Source organism: Nannospalax galili, unplaced genomic scaffold, assembly GCF_000622305.1.
Source record: "Nannospalax galili isolate Female #2095 unplaced genomic scaffold, S.galili_v1.0 scaffold146, whole genome shotgun sequence".
In the NCBI taxonomy this organism is placed as follows: domain Eukaryota; kingdom Metazoa; phylum Chordata; class Mammalia; order Rodentia; family Spalacidae; genus Nannospalax; species Nannospalax galili.
Window position 1 is genome coordinate 2,227,618 of NW_008357929.1, and position 24,758 is coordinate 2,252,375.

Sequence of the window (24,758 nt, forward strand, 5' to 3'; positions counted from 1 at the left end):
CAAATGTTTGCTAATTCAAAATCTTCCTTGAGGTCAAGCCTGTTGCTAGACATTAGTAATAATTCAACACATGTTAACTCATGCATTATTCAACAAGTATTTATTGGATATGACCAATGAATTACATATACCGTCCCCAACTTACTATAGATTGTCTTATGATTTCTTTATATTATAATGATATGAAAGTTTATTAAACACTTATCCAGAAAAAAAACATATTTTGAATTCTGGTATTCTTCCTGGTCTAAACATAGGAAGCACAATATTCTAGTGGTGTTGGGCATGAACCCCAAGCCACAGCTCCCAGCTAGCCACAAAATCAAGAGGGAAACAAAGTGCTGTTTGGTTCTGCATGACTAAGCTGAGAGTGCTGGTAGGCTGGGTAGCAAATGTGTTTTTGACTTATGATACTTTCAACTTGTCATAGTCTTGTCATAAGCCAAGGAGCATCTACATTTGAAATAAGAGTATAGAGAAAGTGTGAATGCGGGGCTGGAGAGATGGCTCAGCAGTCCAGAGCACTGGCTGTTCTTGCAGAGGACCCAGGTTGGTTCCCAGCACACATATGGCCTCTAATAATCATCTGTAATTCCAGTTCTAGGAGATATGACACCCTATTCTAGCCTTGATGGGCATTGCATGACACAGATGCACTTACATACATGCTGGCAAAACACTTATACACATAAAAAATAAATTAAAAAAATATTAAAAAAAAGTAGACTGTGTACTGTTGAAATGGGATGTTAAAGTGCCTGGTTAAACTCCAGACTCCTCCTTTGGAAAAAAAATGAACATTTTCTCAGTTTTGCATCCATTCGCTCTCCTTTCACTCTCTTAATGTTCAGTCTTAGCACCCAAGTTAAGCACGTCTACTTAGGGTGGTCAGTGTATGGCCTAAAGTTAGATTTAGATATGCCAAAAACAGGTTTGGTGGGTTGAAGTTAGACCATCTGTCATGACACACCTGTCAGAGTCCTTCATTCTCACCTTGTAACGGGTTCACAAGTGGGAAGAGCCGAGACTCCGTCCTTTTTGCACCTTCTTCTACGTGTGAGAGCTCTTGTCTGCCCCTAAAATACTTTTGTGATTCACATGTTACTTTGTGCTGATGATAATGAAATATGGACAAGTGGAAGGATGGGCCACAGAGCGCTCACTTTACAGCATCAAGCCTTAGCTATGATTCCATGTAAACGCAGAGATCTGCTTGGTTTTTTGTAAGAAAAAATTTCAGAAAGACCACTGAATGGGAAACACAATGTCTGGGTCTTTATATGGATAAAATGAAGCATCAAACTCTCTTCTGAAGAACAACAAGAGCAGAACACATTTGGAATTACTTCAGCAAGAAGAGTGGAAGGCAGGCTTCCCTGAGGATTCCTAACTTGAGGCTAGGTAAAGAGTTCCTCCACATGTACTGAAAGAATAGCTCAAAAACATGGTGACAAATTGGACTTTGTCAAAATTAAATAACTTCTGCTTGCCCAAAGACATTGCTGAAAGAAGATGTGAGGTAGGAAAAGATTTCCAACTCTTACATCCATCCATATATATATATATATATAAAATTTAACAGTGGGAAGATAAACATCCCAGGTCAATGGGATAGCTCAGTGGTGAAAGACACTACTTAATGTCAAGCCTGATGGCCCAAGTTAGATCCCGGGACCCACATCATGCTGGGAGAGAAACAACCCTGGCAAGTTGTTCTGTGACTTCCACATGTGTGCACACACAACATGTGTACACACAACACACACACACACACACACACACTGAATAAACGTAATAAAAATTTTAAAAAGAAAATAAACATCCCAATATTTAGTTATATAACTATTAAAATAGCTGCATTTTCTAATGTAAAACTGAAAAGCCTCTGACATGACAGGGGCTGACGGCTATGGGGCACATGAAAATCTCTTGTGCTGCTTGGCAAATGTGAAATGGTACAGCCGCTCCTCACAACACTTTGGTAGTTTCCTATAAAGTTACACACAGGTTATTCAATGCACTAGCAATCTTCATCCTTGCTACTTAACCTAGAGAAAAGCTTGTATTCATGTTAACCTTGAACCAAGTGTTTATGGCAGTTCTTTCCACAATTGTTGAAAAGCCTAACCAACTCAGATATCCTCTGATAGGTGTGTAGATCAAAACTACAATGCATCTAAAAGCAGAATACTATTCAGCCATAAAGAAGGACCGAACTATTGAAGTGTGAAGCAGCTTGAATGGATGTCCAAAACATTATACTGATGAAATGAGCCAATCACAGAAGGGCATATATCATATGATTCCATCTGTATGCCATTCTTAAAAAGACAAGCTACAGTGACAAGAGCAGATTCATACTTGCAGGGGTGAAGGGAGAGTAAGACTGCAAAGCAATTGCATGATATTGGAATGATGACATTTTATATTCTGATCATGGAGAAACTTATGCAAATCTATACACTTAGCACAATTATAGAGCTGCACTTCTGGAAGTCTGTTTTATTACATACAAACTTTGCTTGGGAACATAAAAGATTTATAGAGATGAAAGTCTCGTCGTTTTCCTAGGTTGATGGACCTAATATGCTAAAAACTGTCATTGTTTTCTAAACTGATCATTACATTTTATGAAACCTCAATTTCAGTGTAAGTGAAGATGAGAAAGGGACTTTGCATAAGCATTTTTATAATTCTTCAACCCACTTGGAAGACAGCACGTGCAATAAATTACAGGCAAGAGTAGAATAGGCAGGAAACTTCATGTTAGATTTGAGACATACAAAAGTACCCTAATTAAGAGTGCTTGAACTCATAGCAATGGCAACAGCACGCACAAGTCCCACCTAAGCTCAGGTCAGACAGAATTTCAGTATAGATCTGGGGAAGTGGGTAAGAAACCCCAACCCTCCCTGAGGAACTATTAGAATCTGATGACTGATAGAAGGGGGAGACTCATGCTTTTTAAGGGTGTGACTTTTGTTAAGTTAACCAGGCTCCAGTGGATAGATCCACACCAAAGGACATTTGGGGACACAAATTTAATTCCACAGGCCTTAATCTATACATACATACATATATAAATGCATAATAAAGTACATGAAATTGAGTGGGGGTAGTAACGGGTACAGACGGAGGGGATCGAAATATGATCAAAATATATGAAATTTGCAAAAAATTAAATTTGCAAAAAGGAAGAAAAGAGAGCTCTGATAGGACAGAAGTAAACACAGAACATAGAAACTTCACAGACAAAATAAAGGTTAGAGGGGAATTTCATGTATGATGTGGGAGGAATGTCAATACCGGATAAGATCACTGCTGCCTGACTAATAGTTGTTAAATTACTTAGAATTCAACCTCGACCATGCAAAAGGGACCAGCAAGACTGGAAGACCTGGAGTTGGGGAGGAGTGCTATAAAACTGCCTTCTGACGTTGACATGGCTGGTGTAACATGACGAAGCAGCCATGGCTTCGCACACAACGTCTGCACATGAAACAAGGCGTGGAAGTTGGGGGGCTAGTTGGAGAGAAGAAGGGGCTGCAGAGGTCGGAGGGGCGCATGAGAGGGTAATGGAAGGTGATATATTTGTAAGGCATTGAATATTTATATGAAATTAGAAAAAATTAGACTAAAGTAAATGTTTTTAAATTAAAGGCCATTTGGAAAGCAGCCATGAGCGAGAGCCTGTGGTCTCACTCCAGAGATGACTGGGTTTTGTTTTGTTTTCCTGTGCTGAAAGAAGGGGTCCACTTCAGCCCGCAGATGCATCTCTGCTCTGTGAGCATCACCCAGCACAGCACATGTGAACTGCTTCATCTGAAAGGTCTACCCATTCCTGACAGCGCTCGGGTTTCCGTGGACCATGGGCCCCGTCTGTCTGCCTCGTTTTTCTTCCTAATGACTTCCCTGAGTCCTGTGCCTGCTCTTCAGGCCCACCCTTCACATCTCCAGGTCCCCGGACAAGAGTACAAATGGAGGCTCGCATACCATGTGTCTAAACATTTAAAAAGCTATAAATCAAGGTAATAAACTATTAGAGGAAATATGCTCTTTTCTCTTACTTTGACAAATATTCATTCATAACAATGAGCAGAAAAATAAGCTTAAATCTAATGTTTTTCTATGTCTGAAAGTTGGCAAAACACCAAAGATGACTCAATTTCATTATTATTGCTCATCTGGGATTTCTGTGGATGGACCAGCAGTGTTTGGATGAGCAATAAAATCAAAACATACACAAATCACAACCTATGACACACTTGCACAGTAAGATTTATTTTTCCACCTTTAATTTCAGCAAATACTAATTATGTTGCAATCAATATTCTTCATATTAATTTTATTCTATTAATTTTATTCTATTGGCAGTAATGGCCTCGATCCCAGGTTGAGAAGTGTTTTCTGAAAAGATTCAGATAATAAATATGTTCAACCTGCAAGCCCTGTGTTTTCTGTCCTTCAGTCTTTCTGCCACAGTTCAAAAGCTGCATAGACCATGTGTAAGCAAATACGTACAGCTTTGTTTCAATAAAACTTTATGGATAAAATCGCCAACTATCAAGTCTATCTAATTCCAAACGTTTTCATGACCTCAGAAGGAAACCCCTTTCCTATTAAGAAGTCACTCACTACTCCCCTCCCTTACTCAGCCCCTGGCAGCAGTTGATCTGCTTTCTGCCACTGGCTTTGCTCGCTATTAAAGTTGAATCATACATGAGTATGGAAAGGATTTTTGAAGTGCATAAATTAGAATATATTCAGATCAAAAATGTAAATTCAAGTAAATGTAAAATTTAGGAATTAATGTTATTCTCATGCATCATCAGAAATTATTTTTCTTCTAAACATTCCAAGTTACCTACCAGAAAATAAGACATCAAAATAGCACACTGAGCATTAGACAGAAGAAAATAAAGACAAAAGTACAAATTATAATTAACCTACATAAAACTTTTAAACACAGCCTATTTAAAATGAACTCACTAATTATTTTTAAATTGTAGTGAAATCCCATCAAGCATTTCTGTAGAATGACAGCTGCTTCCAGTTCAGCTTTGGATGCCTCTGGTTGCTTGTAGAATCAGTGTCCTGTGTCTCCAGCCTCCTTGAGATCTGCCTGTTGTCAAGTTCTCAAGCTTCAGCGTAGCATCGTTGACTTCTACATGTGAAGTGTGTTTCTGTTTTCATGTGCAAAGTTCTGAGTCCACAGTAATGTGTGAGCTTCTTCAGTCATGAGCCGTAGTAGAAGAAGTAAGCAATGGATACTCAGTAATGCTGGGAAGCCCTACTTCCTGTCAAGAAGCTATTTCATGCTATCTAACAGACTTTGCTGAGTACTTAATTTGGTCTTTCACCTCTTAGCTAACTTCTCTTACTCAAATCCTTCCCCAAATTGGGAGCACTCTTCATCTCCAGCGTTGGCAACAGCACATCCCATGCATGCTCTGAGCATCCAGAACATTTGTTTTGAAGTTTTAGGGAAAGAGGTTTGGAGATGCATTCCCCAGTGCAAGGCCTGAGCAGTGGCTTCAGAGATGCGAGCAGATGTTTAGGGCTACCAGCTGCATTGTACTGCCTGCTGGACTGGCGACGTCTATAAATGTGTGCATATGAACACATGATTCGTTGTCTTTCTGAACTGTGGGAGAGAAAGCTAAGTCTCTTTGATCCATGTCTTTTCAAATAGATGGTTTTGTTCCTTTATGGTGACAAGGGGTCCAAGCACACTGGTGGACGCTTGATCATTTCCTCTCTGGAGTTTGGTGCGCTGTGTGTGCTTCAGCTCACCATGATGTCATTGTGTTGGTATTTTATTATTTTGTATTGTAGAATGAGGTTATTGATTCTTTTCCTTTTCTAAAAAAATTATTTATTCTTTATTTTATGTGTATGTGTATGTACCTGAGTGTGTTATGTGCAGTACATGTGTACAGATACTCTTGGAGGCCAGAAGAGGGGGTTGGATCCCCTGAAACTGGAGTTACAGGCAGTTGTGAGTCTCCTGATGTGGGTGCTGGGAATCACACCTTGGTCTTTATCAAGAGCAGTCAGTGCTCTTAGCCAATGGGCCATCTCTCCAGACCCTTGTTTTGATTCTAATAAGACAAATTGGGAATTATTTTCTATTGCTCAAAACTAAGGAAACAAGTACTCAGGATTCTGAAAGTAAATTAGAAGGAACATCCAGGCAGTCTAGTCCTCCATTTACTGTCTAAATCATAGTTTCAAGCCGTGTTCTCTGTATCAAACTTAAAAAGTGTATTCATTTAGCACCCACTCTAAGTCTAGAACCAACAAACAAATGGGGGGGGGTGGCAGGGTGGGGAGGAACGAAAGAACCAAAGCCCACAACTACCAAAATGTAACAAAGATGCCCTGAAAAGTCAGCTATCCCCTGCTGAAGTCCTGGTGGGCTCCTCCTTTGCTTCCCTACTGGTCTTCCTCTGTGATTCCCCTGGAGCAAAGCACTCTCCCTTCTCTCCAGCCACACATATGCAAAGGCCTGATAGTTCCAGGCTGATGTTCCAGGCTGATAGTTCTAAGCAGCTGCCTGCAGTAGCACCACATAGGAAAGCTCTCAAACTTCTCCTTTGTGAAACTCCAGTTGGGAGCTGGGTTGAGCTCAGATGGGGGCTGGCTGAGGCAGCCTTTGAGGACCCTAGTGTGAGACTGCCTGCAGTTCATGGCTCCACTCTTTCATTAAGACTTTCACTTTCTGCTTCCAGGTTATTGGCTTATAATATGTTAAAGTAGGCTGAAGAAACCTGGGTAAGCTGAAGAAAGCCAATTCTGCCGTTAATAACTCACATTTAACGGGACTTTCCTGGTTCCAAAGCAGTTCAGGGAACTTCCCCTCCTTGTACGAATTTTATTTATATTTATTTTTGGTTGGGCTGGGTTCACTGCACATAATGAGGAATTTTATTTTTCAGGGCACCTAAATAAACGTCAATGTGGCTGAGCCTTGGGCACACTGTATTTTTAGAATTAAGCAGAATGAAATAACAGGGAATAGTGAGCTGAGGGTCAGGAGACAGAATCTAAGCCCAGCTTCATGTCAGCGAGGCTGCAGGCCTGGGTAGGCCAGTCCTCCATGTGTGTGGCAGGAAGGTTGACGGGCATAGGGATTTCTCAGATTCCCCCCAGTTCTCCCATTGGTGGAGCTTCTCAGGAGAGGACAGTGGGGAATTTTTTTTCCCTTTGGAAGATTCATCCCTTTTTTTTTTCCGCCTTCGGGATCTCTCCTGCTTACATGTAATCTCTCGCTTTTTCTATCTGCCTGTGTATGAATTAAACATATACACTTTAAAAAAAATTTATTTATTGAGCTGGGTGTGGTGGCACATGCCTGTAGTCCCAGCACTTGGGAGACATAGGCAGGCAGATCTCTGTGCGTTCAAGGCCAGTCTGGTCTACATAGTGAGTTCCAGGACAGCTGGGGCTACAGGGAGACCCTGCTTCAAAAAAAAAAAATTTTATTTTTATTTTATGTGTATGAGTGTATTGCCTGCATGTATGTGAGTGCACCCATGTTGTGCAATGCCGTGGAGATCAGAAGAGGGTGTCAGATTCTCCTGGAACTGGAGTTAAGGACGGTTCATAGCTGCCATGTGGGTGCTAGGAATTGAACCCGGGTCCTCTACAAGAGCAGTCAGTGCTCTTAATCACTGAGCCATCTCTCCAGTCCAAAGATAATACTTTTAAGGTCTTGTAAACTTCCAGCTTTTTTTCTAGATACCGAGTATTAATAATAATGTTTTATTTATGCTACATGGAGCTATTCCTCCATGTTGAGTAATTCTTGGGCTGGGGAGATAGTTTAGTGGTAAAGAAAGTGTTTTGCTCTTTTAGAAGACTTGAATTCGGTTCCCAGGACCCACAGATGCCTTCTCTCTTCTTTCCTAAGTTTCCTCAAATTAGCAACAAGAATCCTTAACTTTTCCATCCTCCCCTGAGTGGCTTTCTTGAAGTAAGCTTTGATGCATGTTCAGTCATGAACCTAGAGTCAAAATCATTTCTATTCTCTGTTTTTTGGTCATTCAGAGTTTTGGAAGAAGTTGAGAGTTCATAGCAGTAGAATGTATCCCAGCCTCTAACATTTAATTCTCTTGCCAATGGTTTGATTATTAGAATGGCCCATAAAGCCTTGCTCGGTATGGGAGCCTGTGGGAGCCAGTTCAGAACATCAGTCTTCCTCTCCCCCAGAAGCCAACTCAAACATCAGCTAAAGGGGAGTTTCCTTTCCAGCTTTACAAGTCACGTTTTGAGTGGGGTCTCACATCACAGCAGCAGGAAAAGAAATATTAACATGAGTGAGTCTTGGCTCCAGGGACAGCACACTGACAGCCCCCAGTTAACTGCAGTTTCCTCCCCTCTGAGGCACACACACACACACACACACACACACACACACACACACACACAAAAGGCTAGGGATCTCTAGGGACTTTCAGACATGGCCATCCGAAGAGCAAGTCCTTCTTGGCATCCTCTGCTGCTAGAGCCTTGCAGAAACAGACACAAGAAACAGAACGCACACATGTGCAAATGGACCAGGTTGTTTATTCCTCAAAGTAAATTGTCTTTGCATTGCAACCTGGACTTCCTCTGGAAGCTTATGTTTCCCTCATAGAAGATAGCTTTTGGAAAACATGTTATGTCTAGTTCCTGTTTGCAAGACTCAGGGAAGGGCAGTTTGCATGCTAAGATGAATGGGGAAGGAATGCATTTACCACTTAAATGTTTTTTCACAATGTCAAAGACAGAAATTGAAGGAGTCAATTCTTCCATTAGTGTGGAAGGAGTCACACTAATGTTGCCTGGGCATCTGGAAGGGTTGAAACAATATGCACTCTAAAGACTAGAATTTTCTTCGGTTCCTGCTGCTCATAACTATACCTGGACAAGTCATGCTATCTCTGTCATCCTGCTTTGTGAAATTAAAATAAAGATTCTACCTGTTCATGGGCATGAGACCAAAGGGAACAATACATGAGACTTTGCTGTGTGTTAACTTCTTTATAAGTGTCCACTTACTCCTGTCATTATCAGATTCTCCCCAAGATCCTGAACTTGACCTCCTGACTGCTCTGGATCTGCTCTTTTTAATGTAGCCCAGCCTGTGGACTTCATCTTTAGCTCTACCATCTTATTTTGATGTTTCAGTCACAGAGGAAGCATAGGATGGCTGCAAGCCTCCTGTATCCTGTATCACGGTCTTAACAACCGTGATCAGGAGCTCAGCTGTGGGCTTTCTGTGCTTTCTGTGGCCCACTTTCTGCTGCCAACCACACAGAGCTTTAAACTAGACAAATTAATGTCCCAACCCATACCTGGAATCGTGCTTTACTTATGAAGAAATGGAGGGTCAGAAAACTTTTGTGGCTTGCCTAAGGTCACACAGCTTATTCATAGCAGGAAGTGACTGAAATCCATATTTGTTCTCTTAATTCTGAGTTTTCTATGAAGCTATACTGCCTTTGCTGAGTTATGAGATACCTGAGCTGTGTTTCAGAACACCACCAATATTGTGTATCCTCTGCGTTCTTAAAAAGAAATAACTTTTTACAAGTACTTCAACTCTACCAAAAAGACAATTACATGCTTGTTTCTATTTTGAAATGGAGAAAGATTTATTTTGTTTTTCTATGCAGTTTGTTATTTTGTAAAGTTGCCATCATTTTCTGCCTTTAAAACTTTGAAATCAGTGCTGGAGAGATGGCTCAGCAGTTAAGAGCACTGACTGCTCTTTCAAAGGACCTGGGTTTGATTCCCAGCACCCACATGGTGGCTAACAACCATCTTTAACTCCAGTTTCAGGGAATATGATGTAGTCTTCTGACCTCCATGGGCATTGCATGACAAGGGGCACTTACACACATGCAGGCAATATACTCACACACATAAATTAGAAATAATAAAATAACTTTGGAATCTTCTTTGAGGATTCCATGTCACCCTTCTCATGAATCAGCTACCACAATCCTTATTCTCCCCTACCCCTGTCATTCCCAGCACTAAACCTGGGTTACAGCCCCTTATACCTGGATCACGATGGGAGATTTTTCTAAAGTTTTGGGGCACCTGCGCTCTTTCTGCTTGGTTCTAACCTGTCCAGTATGCCCCTGCCAATCAAGCTCTTGTCGCATCAGTATAGTCACATGACCCCTCTTTTCAAACAGAGGAGTCTTTCATCTCATCTGTTTTTGGTCCAGTGTCCGGGTTTTTCAGAATCATCCACTATGTTCTGGATCATTCTCTTCAGTTCTCATTTTCTCCAGGTGTTGTCCTGGGGGTCGTTTCTAAGCCTTTGTCTGTACATCCCTTGTCTAAGTTCCTTTGATTGCTGATTACTCTGATGCATTAAGAATAAACATGGACCAAGTATGGAGGGGCTCACTTGCCACCTTCTGGGTTGTGACAGAGAACTCTAGTGTGCTGCTTAGATGCTATCCTGGTTTCTCATCAGAAAAAATAATGAGGTCATAGGCCCATCTTATTTTTCTTACAGTTCTGTGAGGATGAACTGAGAAAATCAATGTTAGACTATTTCACAAGCACAGCTCCTTCTTTGGATCATTGCACTGTTCGTGCTAGATTCTTGAACATCCTCTCTGTGGTATGCCCATCGCTGTGCCCAAGTTGTGGGAATGAGTGTGTGGGGCAAAGCCCCGGTCACTCCTTTTCTTGCCCTCCACCTGGGGCAAAAAGAGTGCTGCCTGGGGTGGGCAGGACCCCGAGTCCCAGCCCGGTGGGTTGCATTTTTCTCCCTTTGTGTTCTATAGTTTCACAAATTGGAGATATACTTGACTTGGCAAATTCTTTGTCTGTTTGGGTTTTATAAAATGCATGTTCTTCTTGGAAACTGGTGGGAAATTGGCCATTTATTTTTTATAAGCATAGTAAAATATTTATTCAAGTATAACTTAACTGTATAAAAACACACAAATCTGAAAATACAGCTCCATGTGTTTTCACAAAGTAGATACACTTGTGTAACAAGAATCTGAAACAGTTGTATCTCCATCCCTTTAAAAGACTTTGCTGTCCCTTCCCCAGCACCAATTCTCCCATGAGCAACAACTGTTTTGACATCTAGCAGGACACATGAGCTTTAGCCATTTATCAACTTTGTGTGCTTGCGTGCGTGCGTGTGTGTGTGCGTGTGTGTGTGTGTGCACGCGTGTGTGTGTATGCGTGCGTGCACATGTAGACCAGAGGCCACTGTCAGGTATCTTCTTCAATTGCTTCTCTTCCTTTAGTTTTTTTAGAACTATGGTCACACTGTATATCCCTAGCTGGCCTTGAACTCATAATGTAGACCAGGCTGGCCTTGAACCTACACAGACCCACCTGAGACAGAGTCTCTTATTGAACTTGGAGTTCAGTGATTTGGCTAAACTGACTTGCTAGCAAGCCCAGGGATCCTCCTGTCTCTGCCTCTCCAGTGCCAGGATTACAGGCATGCACTGCTAGTCTGACTTTTTATATGGTGTATTAATCAGGGGTCTCTAAGGAACAGAACTAATAGAATGAATAGACACATACATGCTCATACAGACAGATACACATAGACACATAGATGCACAGACACACAGACACAGACAGATAGACAGACACACACATACACACACACACACACACACACACACACACACACACACAAAGGAGATTTATTAGACTGGTTTACATGTTATGATCCAGGCAGTCCAATAATGGCCGTCTCACTCTCGAGAGGCCAAGAACCCGGTATCTGCTCTGTCCATGCAGCTGGGTGGCTCAGCAGGTCCCAATTAGTGCTAAAGACCTGAAGGATTCCTGAAGAGCTGCTTGTCTCAATCTTTGTTGGACCCCAAAGAAGTTGGTGCTAATATCTGTGAAGGAATGCAACAATAGGATAGATAAACTCGCCAGCAAGCGTGAAGGCAAGCGGGCAAAAAGCGAAAGGTTCTTTCTGCCATGTCCTTTTATCTGGGCTGCCACCAGAAGGTGCCACCCACATTTAGGGTGGGTCTCCCCATTTCAAATAATCTGATTGAGAAAGTTCCTGATGTTTTAGCTGTATCCAGATTCAGTCAAGCCAGCAATCAAAATTTACCATCACATATGGGTTCTGGGGATCTGAATTCAAGTCCTCATGCTTGCATGGCAAGCACTTTACCAGGTTGAGCCATTTCACCAGTTCTGATGATAAACTTTCTAAACCATGCAGCATATGCAGTGTCGTGCCTGGCTGTGTAGCTTTGTTTTGTGAGGCTCGCCCACACAAGGAGGCATGACACCATCCATTCTGATGGTGCTGTGTGGGGTATACAAGCACTTCTATTTTTGATGGACATTTGGGTACCCTGAATTTGGGAATGTCATGATTATCTATGAACATGGGTGAACAGGTGTCCACTGCGAATGAAGTTGCTGGGAGATAACGTGATGTGTGCTTAGCTCTGGTACGGTGCCAAGCAGCTTCTGAAGTCACTGTGCCAGCTTGCTGTCCACCAACAAAGTGCCAGTCACTGATCATCCTCACTGATGTGGGAAATCTCAATCACTTTTATTCCAGTTGTACCAGTGGATGTGCCTGAACATGATATTGACACAGGGCTTTGCATTCCCCTGATGACTAGTGAATCCTGATGACTTCTCAAGCATTAATTGAATACTAGAATACTGTGTTTAATATTTTTTAAAATTCTGGATTTATTTATTTTTATGTATATGAGTTTCCAGCATGCATGAAAGTGCCCCATATATATGCAATGCCCATAAGAGGATGTCGGATCCCCTGGAATTGGATTTATTGATGGTTGTTAGCTGCCATGTGGGTGCTGGGATCTGAACTTTGGTCTTCTGCAAGAGGAACAGCCAGTGTTCTTAACTACCAAGCCATCTCTCCAGCCCCAGAATACTGTGTTTTTTATAAAATGATTATTCATATTTCTTGCTCATTTTTCTTTCAATGTTTGTCTTTAACTTATTGACTATAGGAGTCATTTATATATTACAGATATGGCTCTTGTCACACACAATATTTTCTCACGCCCTGGGGTTTGCCTTTTACACACTTAATGGTACCATTTGATAAATAAAAGTCCTTATTTTTAATATAATCAAATTTATTATTTTATTGTAATTCTTTTATACAATTGAAAAATCTGCCTCCTTCAAAATCATTAAGCTGCTTTCTTAGATTCACTTCCTGTTGGTATCCATTAGCAATATGGAATTGATTTTTATGTATATAAGAAATGGATTTTTCCTTACAAATAACCAGTCAACCAAATGTGATTTATTAAAAATAAATAGGAAAGGAATATTCATTCATTCATTCATTCATTCATTTGAAGCTGCTTCCAGAGAGGCCTGGCAGCAATTATGGAGAGAAGACAGGGAGCAAGAAGACATCAGCAGGCAGCTGGCATTCAGGAGAAATGTCCCCGACTGCTCAGAAAGGCTAAGTGCACAAGTAGGGCTCTTTTGTGAACCTTCTTGCACATATTAGATGCCCACTGAATACAGTTGTTGAGTGGTATGGAAGGCTGTACCTGGATGGCCCTCATGCTCACAGAGGTGGCTGTATGTATCCAGCCCTGGAGCACTGACCACCTTACCCAAGGACAGGTCCTGCTTCTCAGACTATCTGTGAGGTTTGGCCATGGAGGCAGCTTTGTCCCATCCGCATTCAGCAGTTTGGCACTGGGAAACCCTCCAGCACTTTAGTACTCCCACCATGAGTGTCATGCCTTGGCTTTGGTAATGAACAGTCTGTGAGTATGTTTATCATAGCCTGAGCTTGGCCACATTCCCTACACTGTAGACAGACAACTACTGAAACAAGCCCAGCCCCATGGAGATTACCAAGAGTGACTAATTGGTTCACAAATGAGGGTGGTATGACGTCTGAATCAGATGGAAATGTAGCTGAGCAATTCCTTCCGGAGTGACTGCACTACCATGCGTGGGAAAGGGATGGATTCCACTAATGCCCTGCACTCACCTTTCCTACCGCAATAAGCCAGTCTCTGTCCTTCCAAAGACAGAGGTTCTGGCCTTCAAGTCAAGCATCCTTAGTGTCTGAACATCCAGTGGGATGATGCTTGGGTACCCCAGGATCATGGCGGAGAGGCCCATTCCCTGTTTTCCTGGAGTTCTCTAATTTGGAATGAAGGCAGCTGGGAGCCAAGACACTGGGCATCCCTTCCTTATGTGTTTTCTCTGCAGCAGTGTCAGTGCTGACACTCTTGCAATGCACTGTCCGGATTTCTGAGGCATCTGGCTTGATTTTTCTGTTGAGATAAATAAGCTAAGCTTATGTATGTTAAATTACAGTGTGTGGCCTCCTGGCCAGCAGTGGGGAGGACAAGCCATGAACTTCAATTTCTGATTTCAGATTAACTCCACAAACTGTCAAAAATTATTTTATTTCCCTTTGGTCTAGCAAGATGAAAATGAACCCCCAGCCTCTTTGAATACCTTTCTTCAATGCTTAGTTATCCATGAAGCCGAAGGACTGTCTAACTAGATCCGTCCACTCCATCGAAGCCTTTGTTCTCTCCAGTTCTTTATTTTGTTTTTAGCAGAAAAGGAAGTTTCATATCATTTATTATTATCAAAATTAAGACCAGTGTGTAGAGATATTTGTCAAGAAATAAGCAACTCTGGGCTTACTACATTTGCGCAAATATTATACCCATAGGTCACTACTTACATCTGTGGGTCTAGAGGTGAGGAGTGAAGGCATGTGAAGGACATTCCTAAATGCACCTCTATGTAGGTTCTGACTTGCTGTGTCACCCAATTCCAGCAGAGTAATTATTTACAGAAAGAAGCCCCATGAAGTCCACTCAGTCAGTGGAATAAGAGTCTTGAAAACCTCTGGTGTAAAGGGAGGGTGGCACCTCTCTACTGTGGACGAATACCAGGAGTCCAGGGTCCACATCCCGCACAGCCCCTGAGAACAAACTAAGCTTCAACTGCTGTGATTCCTGCAGACAACCTCAGCACAGCTGCATCGGCCCTTCCATGCCACCCACCAAATCATAACTCAGCTTTAGAAGGAAGACACTGAGGCTGGCAGACAGAGCAGCAGCAGCAGCAGTAAGGGCCCTTAGCAGCTCATCTCGTGCTCTAACCACCAAACCCTGAGCCCTGTGAGAAGTAGATGAAGTTTCCCAAGTCCTAGAATTTTCTAGGACTTGGAATTTTATTTTTCTTTCAAGAGAAAATGGCTTTCCACTAATTCATCTTTCCCACAGCAGATGTGCTAGGCTTCCCTCTAAAGGTGCCATCAAAGCCAGATGAGTAGCATCCCTTGGGGACTCTCACATTCTCAGGATTGCAGCAGCAATTCCCACAATTCAATGGACTGACAGGAACACAGGGAGAGATCTCTGTTCATGGCTCCTTCTACACCAGGTAGGTGCCTGAGTGTACGATTCCTGGCATGCATGGTGGGAGCAGCTGCTGGGCTGGCTAAACAGACTGGAGCCTGCGTCTGCAGATGAAGAGGGACTTGAAGGAGCCTGGGTACAGAATTCCTCACTCACATAGGTGGACACCAGTCCATCACGATCGTGCCACTGTACCGTGGCACAAACTCCATTACTGTCTCCTGGGTGAACAGCTGGAAAATCATTCTTTTCACATAAGGCTTCTTAGATAAGAACTCCAAAATGGAAAACCCAGGGTTGGCATGAATGTTCACTGTGGCAACCCAGTATCCCCCTGAGCTGCTGGGCTGGACATGTCAGGAAATCCAGCATGTTCTCCACAAATATATCTGCCCTTCCTTTTATCAGCAAGGCACATAGACTCTTCCTCTCTTGGCCATGGGCAAAATCTTCCTCAGGAGAAAGCTGGATTCCATTGGGAAACTGCAACTGGTCCAACAAAGCCTTCACTTCCATTGTCTCTGTACTGTACTCCAGCAGGCGCCCATCATCAGTGGCCTCAATAACCACTGCTGCTCAAATCCACGAAATAAATCTTCCCATCCTGAGTGACAGTGAGGTCATTCACAAAGGACATTTTCTTGCCCTCAATGGGAGTCTTAGAAGACAGCAGCAGTTTCAATGCACATTTCTGGGGATTTACTTCAAACAGTCCCTTTTATGCCTCAACTACAAAGAGTCCCATCAGGGCCCACCCAGGAGCCCAAGGGTCTCCCACAGGTAGGCTCATCACCTCAGGTTTTACAAGGTCCTGAACCAAACTGGGTGATGGTCTCTATTTTCCCATTTTCAAGTTTTACAAAAGCCATTTGCAGTGGTAATAACCATCAGGTCTCTGATATTTACCATGGACTCTGGCCCGGTAAGTTGATTTTCAAATAGACTTTTTTGAAACTGAGATTCCACGGATCTATGGGAGACTCCAGAGGTGTTGTGACTCCAAGCAGGGTAAGTGAGGGAAACCACCAACACCAAGAATGTCGTTCGGAAAACTCTGCCACTAAAGGAGCTACGGTCCAAGGGCCTATGGAGCTCGGCCAGTGTCCGTGACAACCTGGGGTGGCAAAGGCAGGTACTGCTGCAACCGGTCTGCTTCGCTCATTGTGTGGAGATGCTATGGGCTCACCAGAACCACCCTTGCTCAGCGGTGTGGCTCCTGGGCTGCTCCACCCTGTCCTGTGGCATGAGTTCCTTATTTTTAAAAATCAAATTGTAATAAGATGGACTGAACATAAAGTTTATTAACTGTGCATTCTTGGGTACAGTGGTGCTAAGTACATACATGTTGTTATGGAGCCAGTCTTCAGAACTTCTAATCTTGGAAAACTAAATCTGTCCCTGGTCCAGAATTCTCTTTCCCCAGGCCCTGGAAATCTACTTTCTGGCTATGACTTTTGATTCCCTTAGACATCTTATGTACATGGATTCAGGCAGTTTTTGTCTTTTTTGACTGGCTCATTTCACTCAGTACAGTGTCCTTCAGGTTCATTGCTGTTGGATCATGGAGCACATTCTTTTCCCTTTTATGGCTGTGTAGTATTCCATAGTGTGACTGTACCACATCTTCATGATTCATTGATGGGCACTTGGGAGAGCTCACCTTTTGACTGCTGTGAATTTGTATTGAGTTCTTTGGAGAGAGAACAAAATGTGCATAATCCAACTTGTAATACTCATCTATGTGTTTGTGAAATTCCTTTGCATCCTTGCATTCTTTAGGGCACTTGAGGAAGCTTCTCTAACTTATACTTTTGGTCTCTAATTCCCAAGCCATACCTATGATAAAAGTTTCCAGATCTTGTCACAACTTAGAGGCAAAATCAGAATTTCTACACTACTTAGACTGGAAATGGAATCTTCCTGAGAACTACTCCTCTACCCCTCAGATGAATGTATCTCTCACAGCCTATGCTGTCCACAGGGAAACTTCATGTGTCTACTTGGGTGTCCTTTCATGAGGCTTTAGCCTCTCTGTTTCTTGACACTTTTGTAATCTGGGACTAGATCATTCACTGCCCATCCAGGCTCAGGTCCTCACATATAGTCACAGTACAGACTTTGCTTGGGTAATTACTAAGGGTAATTGGTTATTGGGCAATTACTAAGGACAATTACTAAGTCCCCCTGAACACTCGAAGTGCAGTGTTCCACAGTGCATGTGTATTTTGTTTTAAGAGAAAGATGAGCACATTTTTGAAATTCTCACTTTAAAATTCTCATTTTAAAATTCTCACTACAATAGGAAAATGAACTAAAAAGTAAAAAGGATATTGCAATTTAGAGTCCTATTAGGGGTCCTCTTACAAAACAACTGTTCAGGGATTAAGAGCACTGGCTGCTCTTGCAGAGGACCCAGGTTTAGTTCTCAACACTCACATGGTAGCTAACAACCAGCTGTAACTCCAGTTCCAGGGGATTCTCTTCTGGCTTCCACAAGCATTGTACCCACATGGTACCCCTACATACATGTCAGCAAAATACTCATACAAATTGAACAGATTTTTTAAAAAGATTTATGTAGATGATCACTTATTTGTTTTACAAAATTTAGCTTGTAGTTAAGCCTTCCTTCAGTTAAGCCCAACTTCCTGACCTGCTCCATGTTCACCAGGTAGCCTTAGTCATCCATGGGTGACAGAAAGCAATGAGTATGGCTTTCATTTGAAACCCTGTTTGAGCTGTCTCCTTTCCTAGCACCTATTTGGAATACTCTTTAAATTATGGTTCCTTTATTCAGAGGTTTACTTGTGTTTGCTCTGGCCAAGCATAACCTATAGCTTCAATCTCTGAGAAATGTTCCTAGGGCCTCCCTGCCGCTGGAGACAAGCCACCCAGAACCTCCCAAAAGAAGCCTATCTCCCTTTCAGATTTGGGCCAAAATTTGAAGTAATTAATTACAAGTCAAAGATTGTAGGGGAGACAGAAACACTGTGTTTTTGTTTTTAAATTAACATACACCTTTTATAACTTCAGTGTATTTGCTGTTTCCTTTTAAAGCTTGAAACTTTTCCATACATTTGATCAAATTTCTCTCAATGGGAAATTCCAACCCTCTCTGGCCAGATTTCCTGGCTTATCTAGTACAAGGGCAGCTTAAGCTCCCAGAACATCTTGGTTTGGCGGGCTCCTCAGTTCTAGATGGAGTCACACAGTGAATTAGGCGTGTATCAATTATGAAGGCCAAGCAAGTAGTATCTCATATATGTCATGCTGAACTCTTTGATCTTTGCTTATTTATATTTAGACCCTCAGATATATTTAAGAGATAGTTAATCAGGTGCATTGTTATTTTGTAAAATAAATTGTAAGATCTTTAGAAAATTAAAATTTAAAACAGGAGTTGGGCAACATAAATCAGATATGCAATTATCACCCTCCCTTCAAAAGTAAAGTAAGATCACTTGCCAAAGTAACAAGCACAGGAGAAAAGCACCATCCTTTAAACCAGGGCATTATCAGTATTGTAGATGCCACAGAGAGGGAGGAATCTGTGTCAGAAATAATTCACCTAGGTACTCAAATACTTGCAAGCTAGTGGAGAGATGCCCATTAATTGACTTTAAAATAATCCAGTTGGCATGGATAGGAGGTGGACATGAGGGGACTCATAAATGAAATGGCCACTCATTATGAATTCTTGAAGGAGATATAAGGTACACGAGATTCACTTTCCACGTTTCATTCTTTTATGTCTGACATTTTCCACAGTGTATAGTTAGCAAACAGTATAGGTGGGGCAGGTGGTAAGATTTCAGTAAAGACAAGCACAAAACATGAAGTGCATCCTTGTAGCACACAAGCAAAGTAGACATTACAGAAATAGTAAACATCTCACTCATTAAAATAAATAGTACTCATGGAAAAATAAATACAGCCATAGAGAGTACCTGAATCAAGAAGGAAATCAGAGCCTTTCAGTGCAGCCTCTAGATACTGGCACTTAAGAAAATAACCAGACTACATGTTGATACTTATGAAACTTGATCAAGTCCTCACTTAAAAGGAAAATGGAAGCCTCAAAATGGGTCGATGGCTTGAGAAATGTGATTGGACATAAATGAAGCACGTAGTTAAGCAAGTGTACAAGAGACCGACAAAGTACAGCCTAACAAATAAAAGGAAGTGTTAGAAAAGCTGAAATGCAAATCAATGAATTATAAAAGATGGCCTAATGAAGAAGGGGAAAGAAAGGCAGAAAACACACATTGTAGCTGAGAATACAGATATCCTTGCAACTTCTCATGCCCCTAAATCAGCTAAAAACAAGGAGGGTATTACAAAAGCCCAATACCCACAGAAGAAAAGTAAGAAAGGGGGCTGGAGAGATGGCTCAGTAGTTAAGAGCCCTGGCTGCTCTTGCAGAGGACCTGGGTTTGATTCCTAGCACCCACATGGTGGCTAAGAGCTGTCCATAACTACAGTTCCAGGGGAACCCAACGCCTTCTTCTGACTACACGGGCATTGCATGACACAGGTGCACTTATTCAGGCAATAGACACATAAGATTAAAAATAATAAATAAAATTTGAGAAAAGGAAGTCTTTCTGGTTGTGAGAGGGTTAGAGCATCCATGACTGGCTGTCATGAGGACAGCTCAATTGATTGCCAAAGAAGTAATTATTTGGGGGCCAATGAGAGAGCTCAGCAGGTGAAGGTGCTTGCCACCAAGTCTGATGACCTGAGTTTAGTCCCCAGGACCTGCATGGTAGAAGGAAGTAGCTCTTGTGGCCCTGTGGAAGTGGCACAGTCGAAGCTGGACCAGAGTTCAGTTCCCAGCACCGATGTTGGGAGACTCACACAGTCTTTACATCCAGCTTCAGGGGATCTGAGCCACCACTTCTGCCCTCCAGAGACACCCGCACTCACTGAGCACAGGCCCACAGACAGACACATAATTTTTTTTTTTTTAAAAAAAGTCTTTTAAAAAAGTATCCCTTTGTTTACAAGAAAATTCTTTTTTGAGAGAAATTGTTGGCTTTCGTATGGAGGGCAAGGCTACACTGGGATTTAGCACAAGGTGTGAGCAGGATGGCATCCAATATCTTAATTGTCCTTATATTGTGATTCATTCACTACCTAATGAAACAATGCAATGCTCTTAGAGTTTTGTGGACTTACGGTAACACCAGTAACCACAAACAGCCAGAGCCCGTATTTTGGCCAGGAGTACTTCTAAGGCCTGGAGGTTACCATCAAGGCAATTCTCCCAGGTGGTCACTGCCTTCCCTAGTCAGGCATACAGGAAGAGTAGGAGAATCAGAATTGCAACCTGACCTGGAAGCCTGGGCCACCACTCCCTAGAGCAAGTGCTCTGTGTCCTCTGGGGATTTGGCTTACTCTCCAGGTTCTGATGACCCTTTCTGCTTCCCCCAGGGACCTGATGCCCAGAACCCTGGAGGGCCAGATCACCATGGAGAAGACTCCCAGCTACTTCGTGACTCGGGAGGCGCCCGCGCGCATCTCAGCCATGTCCAAGGACACCAAGCTCATCGTGGTGGTGCGCGACCCGGTGACCAGGGCCATCTCGGACTACACGCAGACGCTGTCCAAGCGGCCCGACATCCCCACCTTCGAGAGCCTGACGTTCCGCAACCGCAGCGCGGGGCTCATCGACACGTCGTGGAGCGCCATCCAGATCGGCCTGTACGCCAAGCACCTGGAGCCCTGGCTGCGCCACTTCCCGCTCGGCCAGATGCTCTTCGTGAGCGGGGAGCGGCTGGTCAGCGACCCGGCCGGAGAGCTGGGCCGCGTGCAGGACTTCCTGGGCCTCAAGCGCATCATCACCGACAAGCACTTCTACTTCAACCAGACCAAGGGCTTCCCGTGCCTCAAGAAGGCCGAGGGCAGCAGCAAGCCGCACTGCCTGGGCAAGACCAAGGGCCGCGCGCACCCCGCCATCGCGCGCGAGGTGCTGCGGAGGCTGCGTGAGTTCTACAGGCCCTTCAACCTCAAATTCTACCAGATGACCGGGCGAGACTTCGGCTGGGATGGATAGCAAATATAATTTAAAAAGAAAAAAATATCAAATATAATATATTTTTTTACCGATCGGTAGAGAAAAGGACAGTTTAATATTTGTGCGGAAAATATGTGTTTCAGTATTTTTTTTTCAACCAATCTTTTCCCCCTGCCGCCCCATCCCAGTGTGTAACCAACATCAAACATTTGCATCAAGCAGAAAAGGAAAACTTCTTCCTGTTTTCGGTAATTTTTTTTAATGTTCTATATGCCCATTCTTAAGGTATAAGCACCAGTTGACATTAAATACTTTTAGGAAAATCCTGAGGATAAACCTCTCTTCTGTTAAATACAAGACCTTCATAGAATTGATACCCAAGTCTTATGTTTTCAGCTTCCCGCCCAAGCCACTTGTTTTATTTTGTTTCGTAAACATTTTCTCAGTTAATAATGTTTGCACACAACAATTCTCATAGTGTTTTCAAGTATATTTTTGATCCTTATGCTACTATGTGTTATGAATGTAGTTTACAAAGACCACAATCCCATTTTAAAGATAAGGGAAACAGTCTCAGGGAGGTTAAATCACTTATCTTAAGGCCAGCTGGTGGATCCTGGACAAAATCCCTTCTTCCATGTTCTCCCTATTTTACAATAATTTTCCAAGGGAGAATGAGGCAATAGACATCTCTACCTTTTGGAGCTGATTCTGGGATGATCTGAAAGGAGCAGTGAGGGTTTGTTATGGCTGTCTGAGATTGAGGCTGGCCTGTGGCCTCCAGCCTCACTGTGTAACTATACTCAAGGAAGTCACTAAGACAGGACACAGCTTCTCTTAAGAGCCCATCTTGCTTCCTGGTTGATCAAAGGTTCATAGACAAGGACATCTGACTGATTGGTGGTCAGCTGAGTTCCAGAGAAATTACCAAATTCTTCTATTGAGGGCAAGATATCCAGGCACGACCAGGAGCGTAGTAAGACAGCTGCTTACCTGTGTCTTGATATGACTGATTTTTTTTTTTAAAGAAAACCCCACTTCAGTGGGAACTTACAAATATGAATCTCATTTTTCTTTTTGAAAAAAAGAAGCCTACGTTTCTTTGTAGTGTCTCATTTCTAACCTAAGGTAACAACTCCTTTCTGGGTCTCTCAGATTTCCTGGGTTGGGGACTGCCTCTCTGTCCCTATATTTTTCCTCTGTTTTTTTTTTTTTTTTTTCTCATGTCAGTTACAATCTTTTGCTCATTAATGTTTGGAAAATACTCTAAGAAACACAGTTGTGGGTAACATGGTGGCTTTTTCTCTGCTCCCATCCCTTCCTGCCCATCCCCCACTTAAATGGTTCAAATAAATCAATAGTTTATTAAGAGTAGTCCTTTGCTCTTTGAGTGGGTATTAACGAGATTAACATTAATGGGAATTAAATTGGTTTAGCAAGGAGCACATATGCACGGAATATATAAAACATTTATAATTACTCTGTCAGCAACATTTTATTACAGGTTTAAATCCAAGAAGAAAACGTCTCTGAGATTCCATCAAAGTTTTCTTTATCTACCAGAATTTAAAGGACCAGACATTTTAGTATACTAAATAATATTCTGCTTTTCTCCATGCTGTTAATCAGAAGGAACTACAGTTATCTTACAATATGCAGGACAACTGTGCATCCATCATAGATGTTACATCGGGGATGAAAGTGTTTCTTGAGAAGATTAACATGGGGTGAAAATGAAGGAAAAAAGCCTTTTAGGTGTTTAGATACTTTGTCCAATTCAGGTTTGTTTGTTAATATCCCATTTACAGGAATTAAATAAGCCCCAAAGCCAGATCATTCTTTCTCAGGTGATCTGAACTCCCGTGCCCTCAATTCTACATGAATTGAATCATCCTTTGCAGCCATGAGACACTCATTTCAAACTCTCCTCATATTTTAATTAGTTTTGTTTGTGCCTCTGAATCTTTGTATTTGCCCCTTCCTGCCATTATGCAAACGTGGCTTGCACAAAACCAGGATTGTATCTAAGGGATCGTTCATTAACCATCCTCTTTTCCTGTGGAAGAGACAATAAAAGAACAAATCTGGGTGCAAAGACTCTTTTGCACATAGATATTTTTATTTATATTATTTTTAAAACAAATGAGTACAGAACCCTCCAGGAGAACCTTCAGATGTGTAGGAGTCCCTACGAGTGTTTAAAGTTCTGGATCCCAGGCAAACAGGAAGAGCTCGCCTCTTAGTCCCACCCAGGGTAGGAAAGGTCTGTTTTTGCCTTCAGTGGAGAGCTTACTCCTGCTGTGTATGAACAGGGCATCACAATTAGTTGTCCACTTAGCGACACCAAACAAAAGGCTTTGATCTTGGGTCAAGCATGGCAGCCTTCCTTCCTTGAAGCTGTTCTCTGCAAACCATGCTGGCCACCCCTTCGCTTTAATTTGGACTGGAACGTTGTCTGGGAGAGGACCATGGCTTCAGCTTCATGCTGTGCCCATTGTTTCTGAGACCACAGATGCAGCAAATATGAAAGTATCTCTTTATTACTTGAGACAAATAGATTTTACTTCAATATCTAGAAATTAATAAGCTTCTAGAACATGGATATTTATTTTTCTACAAGGACTAATCACATTATAATTATCTTATTTTCATAGGATTTTTAACCTTAGGAAAAAAACCTCAATGATAATGTGGACCAAATCTCCACCTGGCATTCAAATAAGGGTTTAAATATGTAGATGTACCTGTAAGTTCTCAACTCCTGATTTTATAGTTGAGAGTGGGTTATATTTCTCCTAGGAGCCTTATCCTATTCTTCCAACTGAGACCTACAAAGTCGATGTCTCACAAATGTGTCTATAACATTTACAACAGTTTATATTCACAGGGCAGACTACCCCTTCGATATGTTTCATTTTGGGGGTTCAGTGGTTAAGTACACTTGCTGCTCTTCCAGTAGACTTGAGTTTGGTTTTCAGCATCTACTTTTGGTGTCTCACAACCACCTGTTACTCCAGCTCTAGGGGATTTGAAAGTGTTTCTTGACTTCTGAAGGCACATATATACATGTGGCATACACTCACAGTCATGCGCACATACCCAGAAACTAACAAACAAAACTTAAATGTTTAAAAAATAAATGTATCCTTTCACCTTAAGCAGCAGCTTTCCATCTCATTAACATTGCTTTACTCATGAAACTAAAGCTTAAGATTGTGGTCCTCAACAAAAGATTGCTTTCCACCCATGACAATGTTTAGAAGTCATTTCTGTTGTTGCCAGGTGTCATAGGTAGAGATTATTAACACTGTTAAATGCCCTATACTATGCACATGAACCCCGTCAAAGAA

The 24,758-nt window shown here is 42.2% G+C and overlaps 1 protein-coding gene and 1 pseudogene across 1 annotated transcript in view; one reads left to right on the forward strand and one right to left on the reverse strand.

The window, feature by feature from the left end:
• Hs3st3a1 (heparan sulfate-glucosamine 3-sulfotransferase 3A1) overlaps positions 1 to 22,812 on the forward strand; it is a 105,169-nt gene extending 82,357 nt beyond the window's left edge. Inside the window, exon 2 of the mRNA XM_008855688.2 lies at positions 20,826 to 22,812. Within this exon, the coding sequence (XP_008853910.1) occupies positions 20,826 to 21,447 (622 nt within the window). The 3' untranslated portion in view covers positions 21,448 to 22,812. The remainder of the gene's footprint in view (positions 1 to 20,825) is intronic.
• On the reverse strand, positions 15,545 to 16,554 carry LOC103752219 (annotated as a pseudogene).
• Positions 22,813 to 24,758: the final 1,946 nt, after the last annotated feature.